This window comes from Truncatella angustata (genome assembly GCF_020726525.1).
Source record: "Truncatella angustata strain MPI-SDFR-AT-0073 chromosome Unknown BKA67scaffold_9, whole genome shotgun sequence".
NCBI classification, from domain to species: domain Eukaryota; kingdom Fungi; phylum Ascomycota; class Sordariomycetes; order Amphisphaeriales; family Sporocadaceae; genus Truncatella; species Truncatella angustata.
The window spans coordinates 2,037,550-2,051,126 of NW_025763389.1; the positions used below are offsets into that span (position 1 = coordinate 2,037,550).

The 13,577-nt window shown below is 50.7% G+C and overlaps 7 protein-coding genes across 7 annotated transcripts; 2 read left to right on the forward strand and 5 right to left on the reverse strand.

Moving 5' to 3' along the window:
• Positions 1 to 492: 492 nt before the first annotated feature.
• BKA67DRAFT_540597 (uncharacterized protein) lies at positions 493 to 813 on the reverse strand (the record flags this gene model as incomplete). The annotated part of the gene is made up of 1 exon (XM_046100799.1): positions 493 to 813. One exon carries the CDS (start codon positions 811 to 813, stop codon positions 493 to 495), a length of 321 nt encoding a protein of 106 aa, XP_045953658.1.
• A 2,337-nt stretch (positions 814 to 3,150) lies between these two features.
• On the forward strand, positions 3,151 to 4,134 carry BKA67DRAFT_524737 (kinesin motor domain-containing protein; the record flags this gene model as incomplete). Its single annotated transcript, XM_046098606.1, has 2 exons — positions 3,151 to 3,589; positions 3,665 to 4,134. 2 exons carry the CDS (start codon positions 3,151 to 3,153, stop codon positions 4,132 to 4,134), a joined length of 909 nt encoding a protein of 302 aa, XP_045953659.1.
• Positions 4,135 to 4,393: 259 nt separating this feature from the next.
• On the reverse strand, positions 4,394 to 4,843 carry BKA67DRAFT_663490 (uncharacterized protein; the record flags this gene model as incomplete). Its single annotated transcript, XM_046108190.1, has 1 exon — positions 4,394 to 4,843. The coding sequence occupies one exon, from the start codon at positions 4,841 to 4,843 to the stop codon at positions 4,394 to 4,396; it is 450 nt and encodes a 149-aa protein (XP_045953660.1).
• A 795-nt stretch (positions 4,844 to 5,638) lies between these two features.
• BKA67DRAFT_540600 (uncharacterized protein) lies at positions 5,639 to 6,439 on the reverse strand (the record flags this gene model as incomplete). The annotated part of the gene is made up of 1 exon (XM_046100800.1): positions 5,639 to 6,439. One exon carries the CDS (start codon positions 6,437 to 6,439, stop codon positions 5,639 to 5,641), a length of 801 nt encoding a protein of 266 aa, XP_045953661.1.
• Positions 6,436 to 7,581, reverse strand: BKA67DRAFT_663491 (heterokaryon incompatibility protein-domain-containing protein; the record flags this gene model as incomplete). Its single annotated transcript, XM_046108191.1, has 1 exon — positions 6,436 to 7,581. One exon carries the CDS (start codon positions 7,579 to 7,581, stop codon positions 6,436 to 6,438), a length of 1,146 nt encoding a protein of 381 aa, XP_045953662.1.
• Positions 7,582 to 8,098: 517 nt separating this feature from the next.
• BKA67DRAFT_663492 (Pre-mRNA splicing factor-domain-containing protein) lies at positions 8,099 to 9,331 on the reverse strand (the record flags this gene model as incomplete). The annotated part of the gene is made up of 1 exon (XM_046108192.1): positions 8,099 to 9,331. One exon carries the CDS (start codon positions 9,329 to 9,331, stop codon positions 8,099 to 8,101), a length of 1,233 nt encoding a protein of 410 aa, XP_045953663.1.
• A 1,014-nt stretch (positions 9,332 to 10,345) lies between these two features.
• Positions 10,346 to 12,095, forward strand: BKA67DRAFT_595233 (COP9 signalosome complex subunit 2; the record flags this gene model as incomplete). The annotated part of the gene is made up of 4 exons (XM_046105140.1): positions 10,346 to 10,386; positions 10,439 to 11,741; positions 11,967 to 11,986; positions 12,023 to 12,095. The coding sequence occupies 4 exons, from the start codon at positions 10,346 to 10,348 to the stop codon at positions 12,093 to 12,095; spliced, it is 1,437 nt and encodes a 478-aa protein (XP_045953664.1).
• Between the last annotated feature and the right edge of the window lie 1,482 nt (positions 12,096 to 13,577).

Consider the following 13,577-nt stretch of genomic DNA (forward strand, 5'->3'; position numbering starts at 1 on the left):
CCTTACAATGTGCCACCAATTAAACACGACGCCGCAAGCTAGCTGTGCAGATCGCATGCAACGTTGAAAATATGTCACCATAACTGGCCCGAACCCAACAGCACCATTATAGCCGTAGGACTACTGCTCTTGAATGATCTCGCTCCTTGTTCATCCGACCAGCTCAGGACCGCCGGGCTGCCACGCTACTTCCCCGCATCCTGTCGTCCGACTGCCAGAAACCTCCAAATGGATATGCACAATTGCACACTTGCATGGATAATGAAGAAATTTGATTATGTAACGCAGAAGAGCTCAGAATACACCTTCAACGGTGAATCCGACGTAAAAGAGTGTACACTAGCCTAGAGTGAACGATTTTTCGAGCTCATCTATGAAACCTCTCGCACGATTTCAGATGAAACTGCTCTTCTTCCCCCTGAAGGCCCCCATCCAAACTACCAGCTGGGCGTCACCCGGGCCCCCAATTCCCTCCCCCTTCATACATGCCTCTTAGGAACCGCCCTGAACCTCCAGGACCCAGACGCTCGGCGCCTTAGTCGAGTAGTTGGGCAGATCGTCGGCAAGCTCCTTCTGCTTCTCCGGCGAGGTTTGACTCCTCATCTTGCCGAGCGCCTCGGCGCTCTCCCACGTCACCTGCAGGACAGCATCGTAGGGGCTGTTGTCACCCAGAGCGGTCAGCAGCTTCCAGTCGACGAGGCCACCGATGTCCTTCCAGGCGTCGACGGCCAGCAGCATGTGCGTGTTGAGATAGTAGTCCTTGTTGAAGGAGGAGCCGGCGGGGTAGGCGATGTTTAGAACTACGGGTGCCATCTTGTCGGTGGTGATTTGTTAGAGGGTAAATCCGACGGTAGTGGTGTTGGAGGTTGAGCTTTTGTTTTGAGGGTAAGTGAGGCAAAAGTGGTCGGTATTGCACTGGTTATTATATATCTTAAAGTTCTTAACTATGATTGCTAAGCATGTGGACCGCATTCCAAAACATTCTTGTCCATCATAAGGACCTTGCGCAACACTACTATGATCTCAGTACCGAGGCACATTTCCTCACTGGTTTGAGTGGAGGGGCCAGATGACCAATCGGTGGCTCAGCTCCACTATAAGCAACTGGTCCGGTCCTGACCCACAGTAAAACAACACTGGATTTGGTGCGTTTTGGGGAATATATCGTCGACTGGGACCATTGTGTTGGCAATTTTCGGGACCATTCCCATTTTCATTGGCCCTCGATCATACGACTAAGCTAGTGAAACACCTTTCCTGCGGTATCGCAAGGGTATACGTGCGTGGTGTTCACATTAATCAGCCGCCAGTGGTGTGATTGCGTTCCCGGTCGACGAGCCATCGAGTCGGGATCGATCAATATTTACACCGACAGATGACAACTATCACGACAGATGGCGACACAGAAGCTCTAGAGTTCCGTCGTGGGCTTGATGATGATGTGCGGCGCGGGTATACTGCAGGCCACACAAGCTCAAGGGCCAGAGCCGCAGTCTTGGCGTCATCTAATGCCCGACTCTCGTTTGGCGTGCGAACATTCTATGAACTTTTGGTCATCTCGGCGCAGATACACGCCCTTGGGCTGAACCAGATAGCCACCGGGCGAGCCTTTGTATCGCGTGTGGTTTCTTCTTCTTATCCAAACGCCGTCACGTTGTCCTATATTGCCGTGAACAAAGCGCGTTAGCAAAGCGGACAAGGAGGCGTAGCAAGACAATACCATTGTTTGATCCCGTAGTCATGTCAGGGCATGGGAGTATATGATAGTCTTATTTTGGCTGTTCATTATGCGGCTTTGAGCTGTCGACGACGAACGACAGAAAGAGTTCGACATCAACAAGGTCGTGCCTTTATGTTCTAGCCCCTGTCCTTGTCCTTGACTACAATGAGTAGATAATGTATAAGTGCAAAGGGAACAGAATGTGTAACGGGATTGTAAATTCATTTCCCAGGTCACAAATATTGACGCGTGAGACGTGTAATCGAGGCCAGTTACCTATATACTATATTGATACCCGTGGCAACCTCCAACCGTCGTTTACCCCGTCCAACACTATGGCTGGTAAGGTATGGTCCTTCCTCGAAAGGGCCAGGCAGAAGCGGACGCCGGCGGACGATGCCAAGATAAGTTGCAGCTGGGAGGCGTTCGAGAAGACTCTCCTGGCCAGTCAGAGCTGGTCGTCGTTCGGCAAGATCAACCTCGCCACGCTGGACCAGCTCAGGACCATGTACGAGCATCTGTACCACAGCGTCGAGATCGGCCAGCGGGCACTAAAAGACGCCGTCTACACGATAGACATCCTTCAAAAACAGCTGGATGCGCGCGAAGGCGAGATTGATATGCACCAGGATCTTAGTGAGCGTCTGGGACAGCTCCAGGAGTTTATGGATTCGCAAAAGAGCGACGGGGACGAGACGGTGGTGGATAGTCACCGCGGTTCGCAAAAGAGCGACGGCGACGAGACGATGGTGGGAAGTCACCGCGGTTCGCAAAAGAGCGACGGCGACGAGACGATGATGGATAGCCACCGCGGAGATACTACAGTGGTAGTAGCAAGGCTCCAAGTTCAGCTAAAGGCTGCGCAGTCTCAGAGAGATGGGCTGCAAGCAGCCCTCGACGAGGCGCGGACCGAGATGAAGCGGCTCAAGGATTCTGCCGAGGGGCATGTGAAAGAGCCCAACAGCTCTGCAGGCAGTGGCATGGTCCACGAGCTTCAGAACAAGCTGGCCGACACCCAATCGAAACTCGACCAGTCGGTTGAACTATTCCAACAGCTGCAGAACGAAAGCACCGACACCCAAATGAGGCTCGAACAATCGGCTCAAAAGGCCCGACAGCTCCAGCACGCAGGCGAAGTCAAGTCGCAAGAGCTCATTGACGGGCTACAGTCTCAGCTAAGTGCCGAGGAGGAGAAGAAAGCCTCTGTCCTTCAGCGCATCGTCGAGCTCGAAGCCCAGTTGCAAAATGTCAATGACAAGTACGTCAGGGCCCAGGATAATGTCCGTGAGCTCTTTGACGAGTGTCAAGACCTCAAAGGGAATCTTCGGGTTATGTGCCGTATCCGTCCCCAGCTCGATGCCAGTGACAGCGAGCTAGAGCCTCTGTTGACGGACCTCGGTCCCGGCACCGAGCACCTTCAGGTCATTGAGATGGCCAAGCGCAATGCTAGAACTGCCGAGGATGTCGATCGCTTCCAGATGGAGCGTGTCTTCGAGAAGCACGACACCAACCAGCAGATCTTCAACGAGGTCGGCCAACTCGTCGGGTCGGCCATCAATGGTCGGAACGTATGCATTTTTGCCTATGGGCAGACCGGATCGGGCAAGACCCACACTATGAACTACCCTTGGAATGAACCGAATGCGCCAGCAGGTTACGTTGATTTCGGCATCATTCCGCGGTCTGTTGAGAAAATTTCAGACTTCATCAACACGAATCAAGGTATCTGGGAGCTCTCGATTAGCGGCAAGTATATTGAGATATATGCCGAGAAGGTCTATGACTTGCTCAGGGTGGAAACTAGCACGGTGAGAGGCAAGACAGTGTCAGCCGCGCCTGAAGTCAAGGTGATGTACAGCAAGGATAACGGTGTTGATGCGTTCTATGCCGATAGCACAGAGGTCGACCTCACAGGCGACGGTGACTTTGAGGAGAAAGTACGAGGACTTTTGGCCCAAGCCAGCAGCAACCGTCGCACTCGCTCGACCAAGGGCAACGCCCAGTCGTCCCGCAGTCACTCCCTTTTGACCCTCCAGATTTCCGCTCGGCGTGTCGACGGCAAGGGTAAGCAGAAGACAATAGGCCTGCTGAACCTGATCGACCTCGCTGGCTCGGAGGAGCCTGATATCAATGACAAAGCAAGTCAACAGGAGGGAATCAACATCAACCTATCTTTAAGCGAACTTCGAAAGGTTCTAGGCCAAATGGCGGACCCCAAGGTCAAGAACATTAGCTTTCGCGGATCGGTGCTTACCAAGTTGCTTCAAACTAGTCTAGGCACTGGGTGCAAGACGATGATGTTTGTCATGTTGTCGCCTCTGAAAAAAGACAGCAAAGACACGAGGAGCACTCTACAGTTTGCCATGACTGCCCAACAAGCGAAACTAAAAACTTCGAAAGCGCCTCCTCGATGAGCTGCGGTCTAAACATGACGGGACATCAGGTACTACTATTCAAAACCAGAAAGCCTGAGATAAGGAGCAGAATTATGTGGGCAAAAAGCTTAATTAGGCCGAACATTGGAGGAACGAAGGTCCGAGTATCGTATTTAATTTCATGTCGTTATCTTTCTCTGGGGCGTGATTCGAGCTGACCAAGGCACTTTGCACCAACCTCCTGTACATAGGAAGCAAAGTTATGAGCCAATATCCTTTTAGATTCGACAGGTCGATTTCATCGATCGGCGTGAGCATAAATGTTGGCAACACCTCCTCTGACCAGCGGCACCAGGACCCGACTGTACTCTGCACCCTCGAACGTATCCAATCTGTCCCAGCTGTTTGGCAGCATATCCGATCTCAAGAGCTGCACCGGAACTGCATCTCCTTGTTGACTCCAAAGTAGTGCCGGGAAGCCCATTGCAGCACCCCAGCCTGACTGCACCAATTTTCCCGTAACGGCGTCGTCTGTCCAAGTTCCTTTGATATCCGAGATATGATGGTGGTTTGGCTTCCCGGGTCCTAGTGTTCCATAGACGGCGAAACTGTGGTTTGCTTGATATAATTGGTCTGCCTTTGTCTCCAGTTCTGCATTCGGTGATTTCGATATCCTCGCGGCATTGATGGCAGCTATCAGATCAAGGTCGACCGTCGCTGAACCAGTCGGCAGGACGTTCCCAGTCATTTCGCCTACTTTCGACACTGCCCTGGGCACGCTGGTAAGGTGTAAAGAGTGGACGATGTCGAGTTACCGACCATTTCAAACAGTCAAGGTCGCATGTCGAGGATTTTATAGTACAACAGACTCGAATGACTCAAGTATCGATTCATTTCACCTGTTCCACCCCATCTGCCGATCGCCCACTCCGTATAGCAAGGGCGTACAACTTTGACATGTGTGTGGGGAGGCTTCAGGGAGCTGCGGGCACTAACTTTTTGACCGAAGGCCTCGAGAAGCGGCCGATGTAGTGCTCAGCCACTAGCAGTCCTTACTGACTCCGGCGACTATCGAGTGTCCCCGAACGCGTTGCGGCGAATGCAACGCCTTGCCGAAACTGACAACGATCCCTTGCAGCATTACTGCTGTCACTCGCTCCGGACTTTATGCATTCACTGCTCCGGGACGTCAACAAGATCCTGCTCCGATCCGTGATGCTTGATTGAGGAGACGGGTATTACGGGTTTGCGGGTCAATATCGATATTTTTCTGCTAGAGCCTGATTTGTAGAGGACTTGTGGTTAACGACATCGTCGCGGAGATTTTACGACTAGTACTGGATATGATGCCTTGAAAATTCTTCCGACTCATAGGTTTCCCATTGTTTCTAGGTACCGCCGATCTACCTGGTCATTCTTAACTCGTATATACGCACCTACTCAAATCAACTGTCCGTACTTTGTTCAAAGTCGATACCGTCCTCCTGGGTAATGATTGATGCATGATGGTACAGTGACTCAGGGCGCTGTTGTGAATCAAGAACTAGACAATATTGAAGTATTGGATATTGACCCCTTCATCGCGTAGAAGCTGAGGATGGATTTTGAATTTTCTCCAGGGATTATCTCTTAGCTCTTCTCTGTACTCTTCGAAGCCAGGAAATCTCTCGAGACGAGGATCTGCGACCGCAACTGTCCCGGTATCATTATTTTTGAAAACAAACAAATTGCAGGCATTAGCCTCTGTCCGGATATATGCCTGAGTGATATCCGAAAATGGTCCTAGGACTGCATCGCCGAAGGGTATATGACTAACAAAACATTGCCCTACTAATGTGAACCGGCCGTTGCCATGAGGACGAAGTACCATTGGCATGTTGCATCCTAAAATGACACAGATAATGTCCCCATTTTGACTTGACCTCGGCACGAGACCGCAATGAGCCGGGGGACGTTGTGAATCAGTAAAAGCCCCGTGGCCGAGTATGCACCTTAGCAACTGGCCAATTTTATCCTTCCACCTCGTGTCCGGGAGCTGGTCGACCACGGGAACGGTGTCATTCGATTGCAACCACAAGAAGAGGCTGGTCAATCCTGACAAGTCCCAGTACTCATCTCGAGGCGGATCCCACAAATCGGCGATCACAGCTGCACCAAACACTCCAGTCCAGACTCTGCAGGCTTCTTCAGTGTTCTTGTCAGCGAGCCCGTTCTCTCGTTTAACGAACTTATATAGACGGTTGAGCGTATCGTTGTAGGATTTATCAGATTCCAAGGTTATCCCGAAGTCATATACATCACAAACCGTCGTAATCATGACTCCAGCCACGGACAGCGTGTTCATATCCGTAAAACAAAATCTGAAGCCAGTTGAGATGACGCGAACATGGTGGTAAATTGCTCTGTTTCTAGCTTTGCTGTCCAGTCAGGAACCCAGCTGGTGTTTTTGATGTTTGTATCAATCTGGCAATCCTGAAGAATCTTGACGCTCCTGGACTTCTCAATGTACATTCTTGTGAGACATTTATACACGGACGCAGTGGACTTGGTGTAGTCTGGTTGGATGTTAAGTCGTCGATCCAAATCATGTAAAAGATCAAGAATCGCGTATATCCTGTCACGACTATCTCGACATTCGCTTCCATCGAATAGCTGTCTTATGGTAGTGATACGAACTGGAAACGTCTGGAATATGAATGAAGAAAGCGTCGTTTTCAGCCTGCTCCATCCCCTTGGTACCTTGTGGCAGGGTTTACAATAAATGGATACCATCGCATTCCTGAAAAGAGCCCATGGGGTGGCAAATGATCCACAGACAAGAACAGCTTTGCCTGTCGCCAAGAAAATCTCCTGACGAACCCACAAACGCCTGAACCATCTACGAGATAACAAGTGGTAAATTGACTGAGTCTCAGGATAACTGAAAGGCAGATACGACATTTTATCGCCCAAAGACTTATCGAAGGCTGTTGGAGTAGGGCGCATAGACCAGGGGATTGAACTGCCATGAAAAGGCGGCCAAGCTACAGAGACTTGTGACCCGAGATACCCCATCAGGCGCATAGCTTGATCACTACTGTTCTGTTCCGGTCCGAGCCACGCCGTAACCCGAGCGGCGTGTTTGAAAATCTGACCCATCTTGGCAACCTGTGGACCTTTCTCTTCATCGTCGGCCTGATTGATGCAAATAGCATCAATCCACATAATTCGGGAAGATCCGTGTCTAGGTCGAAGGTGTCTCAGTGCCACCTCGAGGTTTCTCGTCACCATGATGATCGATCCGCCTTGTTTTCCGACGTATATGGGCTTTTTGTTTGTATTGGATCCCCAGAAATAAGACAGAGCCTCATAATAAGGCGGATGTGCTGGGTCGAAGGGAACACGACTCATATGTATGACAATGTCATCGTCGTAAGCTCCGGGTTCGAGAGCTAGAGTCCTGATGTAGCCACTTTTGGGAAATGGCCTGAAGACGTAGGGCAGCATCGCGAGAATGCCCCCTCGAAGTGCTGTAGTCTAGACTGCTCAGAAACACCGGTTGTGCGATCGACTTAAGTGCGCGAGGAGCAGTCATCCTTCTGAGTATGCTGAAGAGCGATTTTGGGGCGATGAAGTACTTAAGTGGAGTTATTACATGAATAACAAGACCTGAGCCATCATACCTTAACGGTGAAGTATGTTCTCAACATTTCATCGTTACCTCAAGTGCGCGGTATGTGGAAAACGAGGCTGAGGGCGGGTCAGGTGAGAAAGTACACTGCCCCTCTATCAGCATGTAGATTGCGGCTACATATGTAGTATAATTCTACCGTACGATAAGCCTGGTGTGCTAGCTGTAATCATTCCATCATTTGAGTTGTACTTTCATGTTATTCCAGTTCATGACCGGGATGAAATTGGTGAGTCCGATTGCATCTGTATACACCATTACGAAATTGCTCCAATTAGGCCAAATATTCCGTCCTCAGACGCAAGAGCTCTGTGCTGTAGCCAGAAGCCGCAATCAAAGGTTCAGGGCTTGTTTCCGTAGCCCACTGACGAACTCCTGATCGCCATATTTCCCTTTGCGTGCTCGAGCCTGATTGTCTCTCTCACGCTCTAAACGATCACGTTCCTCAAGTGCGGCTAACCGTTGCACTCTATCTTTGTCTAGTTCTGATGCGTCTGCTTGCATTGCCGCAAGCTTTCGCGCGCGCTCTTCCTCTGCCGACGCGTTGTCGTTCCCACTAGACCCGCCATTTCTGTACGAATCGCCATTCGATCGTCCATTGTTGCGATACTGGCTTCGAGGCCGCCTGTCGTATCCACTACGATCATCTCGGTCCCGACGATCAAGGTCGCGCGGCTTGTTTCGATCGTCTCCACCGTCCCGGTCGCGGGAATCATCACGCCTGCTTCTTCGATAGTCGCGGCTCTCTCTGCGGTCCTCGCCATCTTCGTCGTGCCTTCTGCGCCGATTAGACGGGGTGTCTTCCGAGCGATCACGCTTGCTTCGGTGTCGATCCTCTTCTGTTCTAGAACGGCGCGGGCTTCTCGAGCGCGGAGATCTGCCCCCAGATTCCGAGCGACGGTGGCGGCGGCGGCGTTCTCCATCTCCGTCTTGGTTCCTTTCCCTGGAATCTGACCGGTGGTGACGGCGGTGACGTTGGTCGCGATCTCTCGACCGTGATCGGTGTCTGTGGCGGTGTCGCCTCTCAGATTTGTCCTCTTTCCTTGACGATGCTTCGTCCGACTTTCCCATCAAAGCCTTGAGCTGTCGCTGGCGGGCAGGGTCTTTCATCATGGCTGCATAATGCTCTTGCTCCTTCCTCTTCATGGCCAGTAAGGGATCTTCCCTGATCTTGACGGCTGTGTCTCGATCGGTGTTGGCGTTTTGCAGGGCCATGAAACTATCCTGGCCAGCTTGCTTCTCGAGTTTCTGATGGTCGGTGCCCTTGAGGATGTTGTCGATGCGGCGCTTGCCAAGCAGGAAGCCCTCCAGCTCTTCGCTCGTGCCGATGCCATCGCTTGGACCCTGGTACATCCAATCGACACGGTCGAGCCGCCTTTTGCCGCCGGCGGCTTCGAGTTCGTGCTGCAGCTGCTCCTTCTGTCGTTCCTCCTGAATCTCTTTTAATCGCTGATCTGTCTTTTTCTTCTCGGCCAATGCCTTCACTTCCTCTTCCCACACCCTGGTCTGATTCTTCATCAGACCAGGATGAAAGGACTTCTTCAGGTTTAGATCGCCGCCGCCCATTTTTGCGGTGGTCGCGCCTCAGTGCTGATGTTGCAGGTTGGGAGATGAATTTTGGGTTTGGAAGGTTGTGTGGGAGTACCTAGGCTGCTGTTTATCTTGTTTTGATTTGATTTGCTTTGATTTGATTTGACTTGACGTTGGCAAAGTAATGAAGAAAATATGGTACTATCTGTAGAGGGAAAGGACGACGGATGCGATGAATGTTTTAAGTTGAGTTGCGCCTGCTGACATGGGGATCTTAAAGATTGATGATTGCCACCCGCCCGCCAGGACGTCCAGCCACGCGCTAGCACACGAAGGTTGGCGCATCTCTGGTACTGTAGTACTAACCTACTTGTAGTGCTTGTACACAGTCTAGACTAACCTAACCTTAGGGATGACTTGAATACACACGGCACGATGGCGACGTGAAAGCAATATCTATCCATTACTACAACAAGCTTACAGGTCACAGCAGGAGATAGATAGGAGGAGAAAGGATCAACATGGTCCTTGGATTTGTATCAATGTATGAGATATGCGAAGGCCTGATCTTTGTCATTCGTTGCGTCGGTCACAGTCTGGATCGTTGACCAAGGTCCTTCACAATTCTACAGTACTTGATAGGTTAGTTAAATAGGTTAACGTTCGCTAATTCACAGGCGCTCTGGTCCGCTTACATAGTGGCTTAACCTTGGACGGTCGCTAATCAATCACCCCGCCAGTGGGGTCTTGCTACACACACATAACCTACCCGCAAGCAGTGTGTTGAAGCTTCGATAAGATAAGTATCTCTCTGCCTGTGTCTGTGTCTGTCTCATGCTTGAAGTTGTAAGCCTTGCTTGCTCATTCAACATTCACATTCACATCATATTCACGATCCGAGCAAACAAGCGCCATCATTGAGCGCATTATTTCCAAGTGGCATCTCCTGGCGCAGACACTCTTCGCTGGGTAATCAGAGACTACAGCATCCGGTCCAGAACCTAGTGCTCTTTCCCAACCACTACCCCATTCGTGGTCACCACCGCCGCCATGTCTGACGATGACTTCATGCAAGAGTCGGATGAGGAGCAGTAGGTCGTTCCGGTGAGCCTTGGTCCGGGTTATGGCTTAACATGCGCCCAGGTACGACTTTGAATACGAGGACGACGATGAGGAGGAGTCGGGCGATGTCGATATCGAGAACAAATACTACAATGCCAAGCAGATGAAGGGCTCAGATCCCGAAGATGCCATCGCCGAATTCCTAGCCATACCCGACCTAGAGAGCGAGAAGGGCGACTGGGGTTTCAAAGGATTGAAACAAGCTATAAAGCTCGAATTCAAACTCGCCAAATACGACCACGCAGTGCAGCACTACACCGAACTCCTTACCTACGTCAAGTCGGCTGTGACGCGCAACTACTCGGAGAAGTCAATCACCAACATGCTCGATTTCGTCGAGAAGGAAGCCGACAACGACAATGCTCAAAAGTTCTTGGAGAAGTTCTACTCGCTGACCCTCGAGTGCTTCCAGAGCACAAACAACGAGAGACTCTGGTTGAAGACCAACATCAAGCTCGCTAAGCTCCTGCTCGATCGTAAAGAATACCTGACCGTCACGAGGAAGCTCAGGGAGCTTCATAAGGCATGCCAGAAGGAAGATGGCACCGACGACCCCAACAAGGGCACCTACTCCCTCGAGGTCTACGCCCTAGAGATCCAGATGTATTCCGAGACTAGAAACAACAAGCAGCTCAAGGTCCTGTACCAGAAGGCCCTCAAGGTCAGGTCCGCAGTACCGCATCCTAAGATCATGGGAATCATCCGCGAATGTGGTGGAAAGATGCACATGAGCGAGGAGAACTGGGAGGATGCGCAGAGCGACTTCTTCGAGTCATTCCGCAATTATGATGAGGCCGGGTCTCTACAACGCATCCAGGTCCTCAAGTACCTACTTCTCACCACAATGTTGATGAGATCCGACATTAATCCTTTCGACTCCCAGGAGACGAAGCCTTACCGCAATGACCCGCGCATCGCTGCCATGACGGAGCTCGTGGACGCCTATCAACGCGACGACATGCATCAATACTCCAGAGTCTTGCAGTCAAATCAAGATATCCTGGCCGATCCGTTTATTGCCGAGAACATCGACGAAGTCACCCGCACCATGCGCACCAAGGCTGTAATCAAGCTCATCGCACCATACACTCGTACCAAGCTAGCCTGGATAGCCCGCCAGTTGAAAATCACTGCCGCTGAGGTGCAGGATATTCTAGGTTTCCTCATTGTGGACGGCAAGATCAACGGCAAAATTGATCAACAATCTGGCACTCTCGAAATCGAGTCCGGTGGGGATTTAGAGCGCGTCAAGGCCATTGAGACCTGGGCTACTGCCCTCTCGAGCCTGTACACCACCATCTTTGAAGGTGACGGCCTGAAGCCAGTGGAGACACACGGTCCTGACATGGAGGATGAGAAGAAGAAGAGAAAAGACCTTATGGCAATGGGAGAATATCCTGGAAGACGAGCTGCTCGACAATGATATGACTAATGACACGATTACGAGAAAAGAGTTCCTATGGCACATATCTCAATAGCAGATAGATTTGCGGTTGTACTTGCGAGAGTTTAGGGAATTGGTTCAACTCTCCCACACGTCGCTGCGTAGACATTGTCGAGTCAGATCCCGTCCGCGAGGTCATGAATAATAACAACAACTGGCAGTCTACCAACCAAGACTTCTGAATACAAGTCGCGTTATGTTGATCCTGGCTTATTGGTTGTTGACGTGTCCTGACTTGCCAGAGTGTAAAACGCTTCTCGAGTCAGCCGGCAAGAAGATTATAATGCACAATCACATATGCCGCAAGCTATATGTTGATTCAGGACAGCTTCTCGATCCCGTCTCCACACCTTCGTTGCTAAGAATCGAGGTTCAAGTAAAGCCGGCAACGCGACTACGTATACCTCACAGGTTCTTGGTCGCGAGATAGCTGAGCTGCTTTGCCAGGAGTGTGCAATCAAGCTCAGCAATGCCGACCCGTCACTCGCATGGTTTCTAAGATTCCCGCCGTCAGGGTGGTCTCTTCCTCACCCAAACCCCTACAACGACCGGACAATTCCGTGTGTTGCCGATGACGTGAGCCTTCTTCACCCTTGTGCGCCATTGACTTTCACGTACCGCTCGGGGCTTCTGATCACTGTCATGAAACAGATAGGTTAGCACCGGAGGACAATATTGTCATCGGGAGGCCGGCAACCATACCATTGTTTTTTGAAGGATAAGTGTAATGACACATGGTTGGATGTTTGGAACCCGTGAAAGTCGTAAATAATTGGCCGTGACATTTGCTACTGTTCAGTACAAGTTGCTGACTCGTAACAACAAGCAAAATATTAGGAATCTTTGTGGAACTGCCAGATTCTACGGCTCGGCAAAGTCCTAGACTCGCTTCACCGCAATTTGGGCTCCATAGCCCGAGTTCTTTGTGCCATGTGTCTTGGTCTAAGCATCAGGCTAGCAAATACAATAGACCATAAGGTCTGTTCGACAAAGTCATCACCACTTGTGTGTTGAAGCTAATCGAACATTACGGAAGACTGGATGTTAACACTGTACTGGTGTCATAGAGAGGGGCTTTGGCTATGACACGGTATATGTACACACAATACCTAAATACCAGGGCGCAGTCATGTAATCGATTGCGGTCTAATCTTTCTCCGCCCCTTGCCTATTCAGATGGGTTCGCCTCGGCGAATACTTACACATGTGCAGAATAAGTCTCGCAATACGATCGGGATTCTTCTCGCGTGTTAAGAGGAAGGGCAAATCTTGGCTTTTTACTTGGCCAGCAATCTGTGGAGTCTCCTCACAGCAGTTGACGTTCTTGGTCATCGTGACCGACATGTAGGAACAATCCACTCTCGCGTGATATAGGAGCACATCTGTGATCCATTTCCCTACTCGGAGTCCGGCACTGAGCTGAGGCAGTTTGGGTGACACCGTGACCAATGGCGGAGAACAATATAGAAAAATGCCTTAGTGGAAAGAGGTTGTCGATCATTCATCAGCTGCAGACTATTGTTGTCTACTGTAGAGCTTTGTGGGGTCCTGTAGTCGTTGAGCGCCATGAAAAAAAAAAAAAAAAAAAAAGAAGAATGCATGGCTTCTTGGGAAGAGCATGATACTCCTCGTTGTAGCGCCAGTATCCGGAGGCTACGGAGGGTATCTCAACAGTCTCGAATGGTCAAAATGAACCGCTCACAGTATTTTAGTATG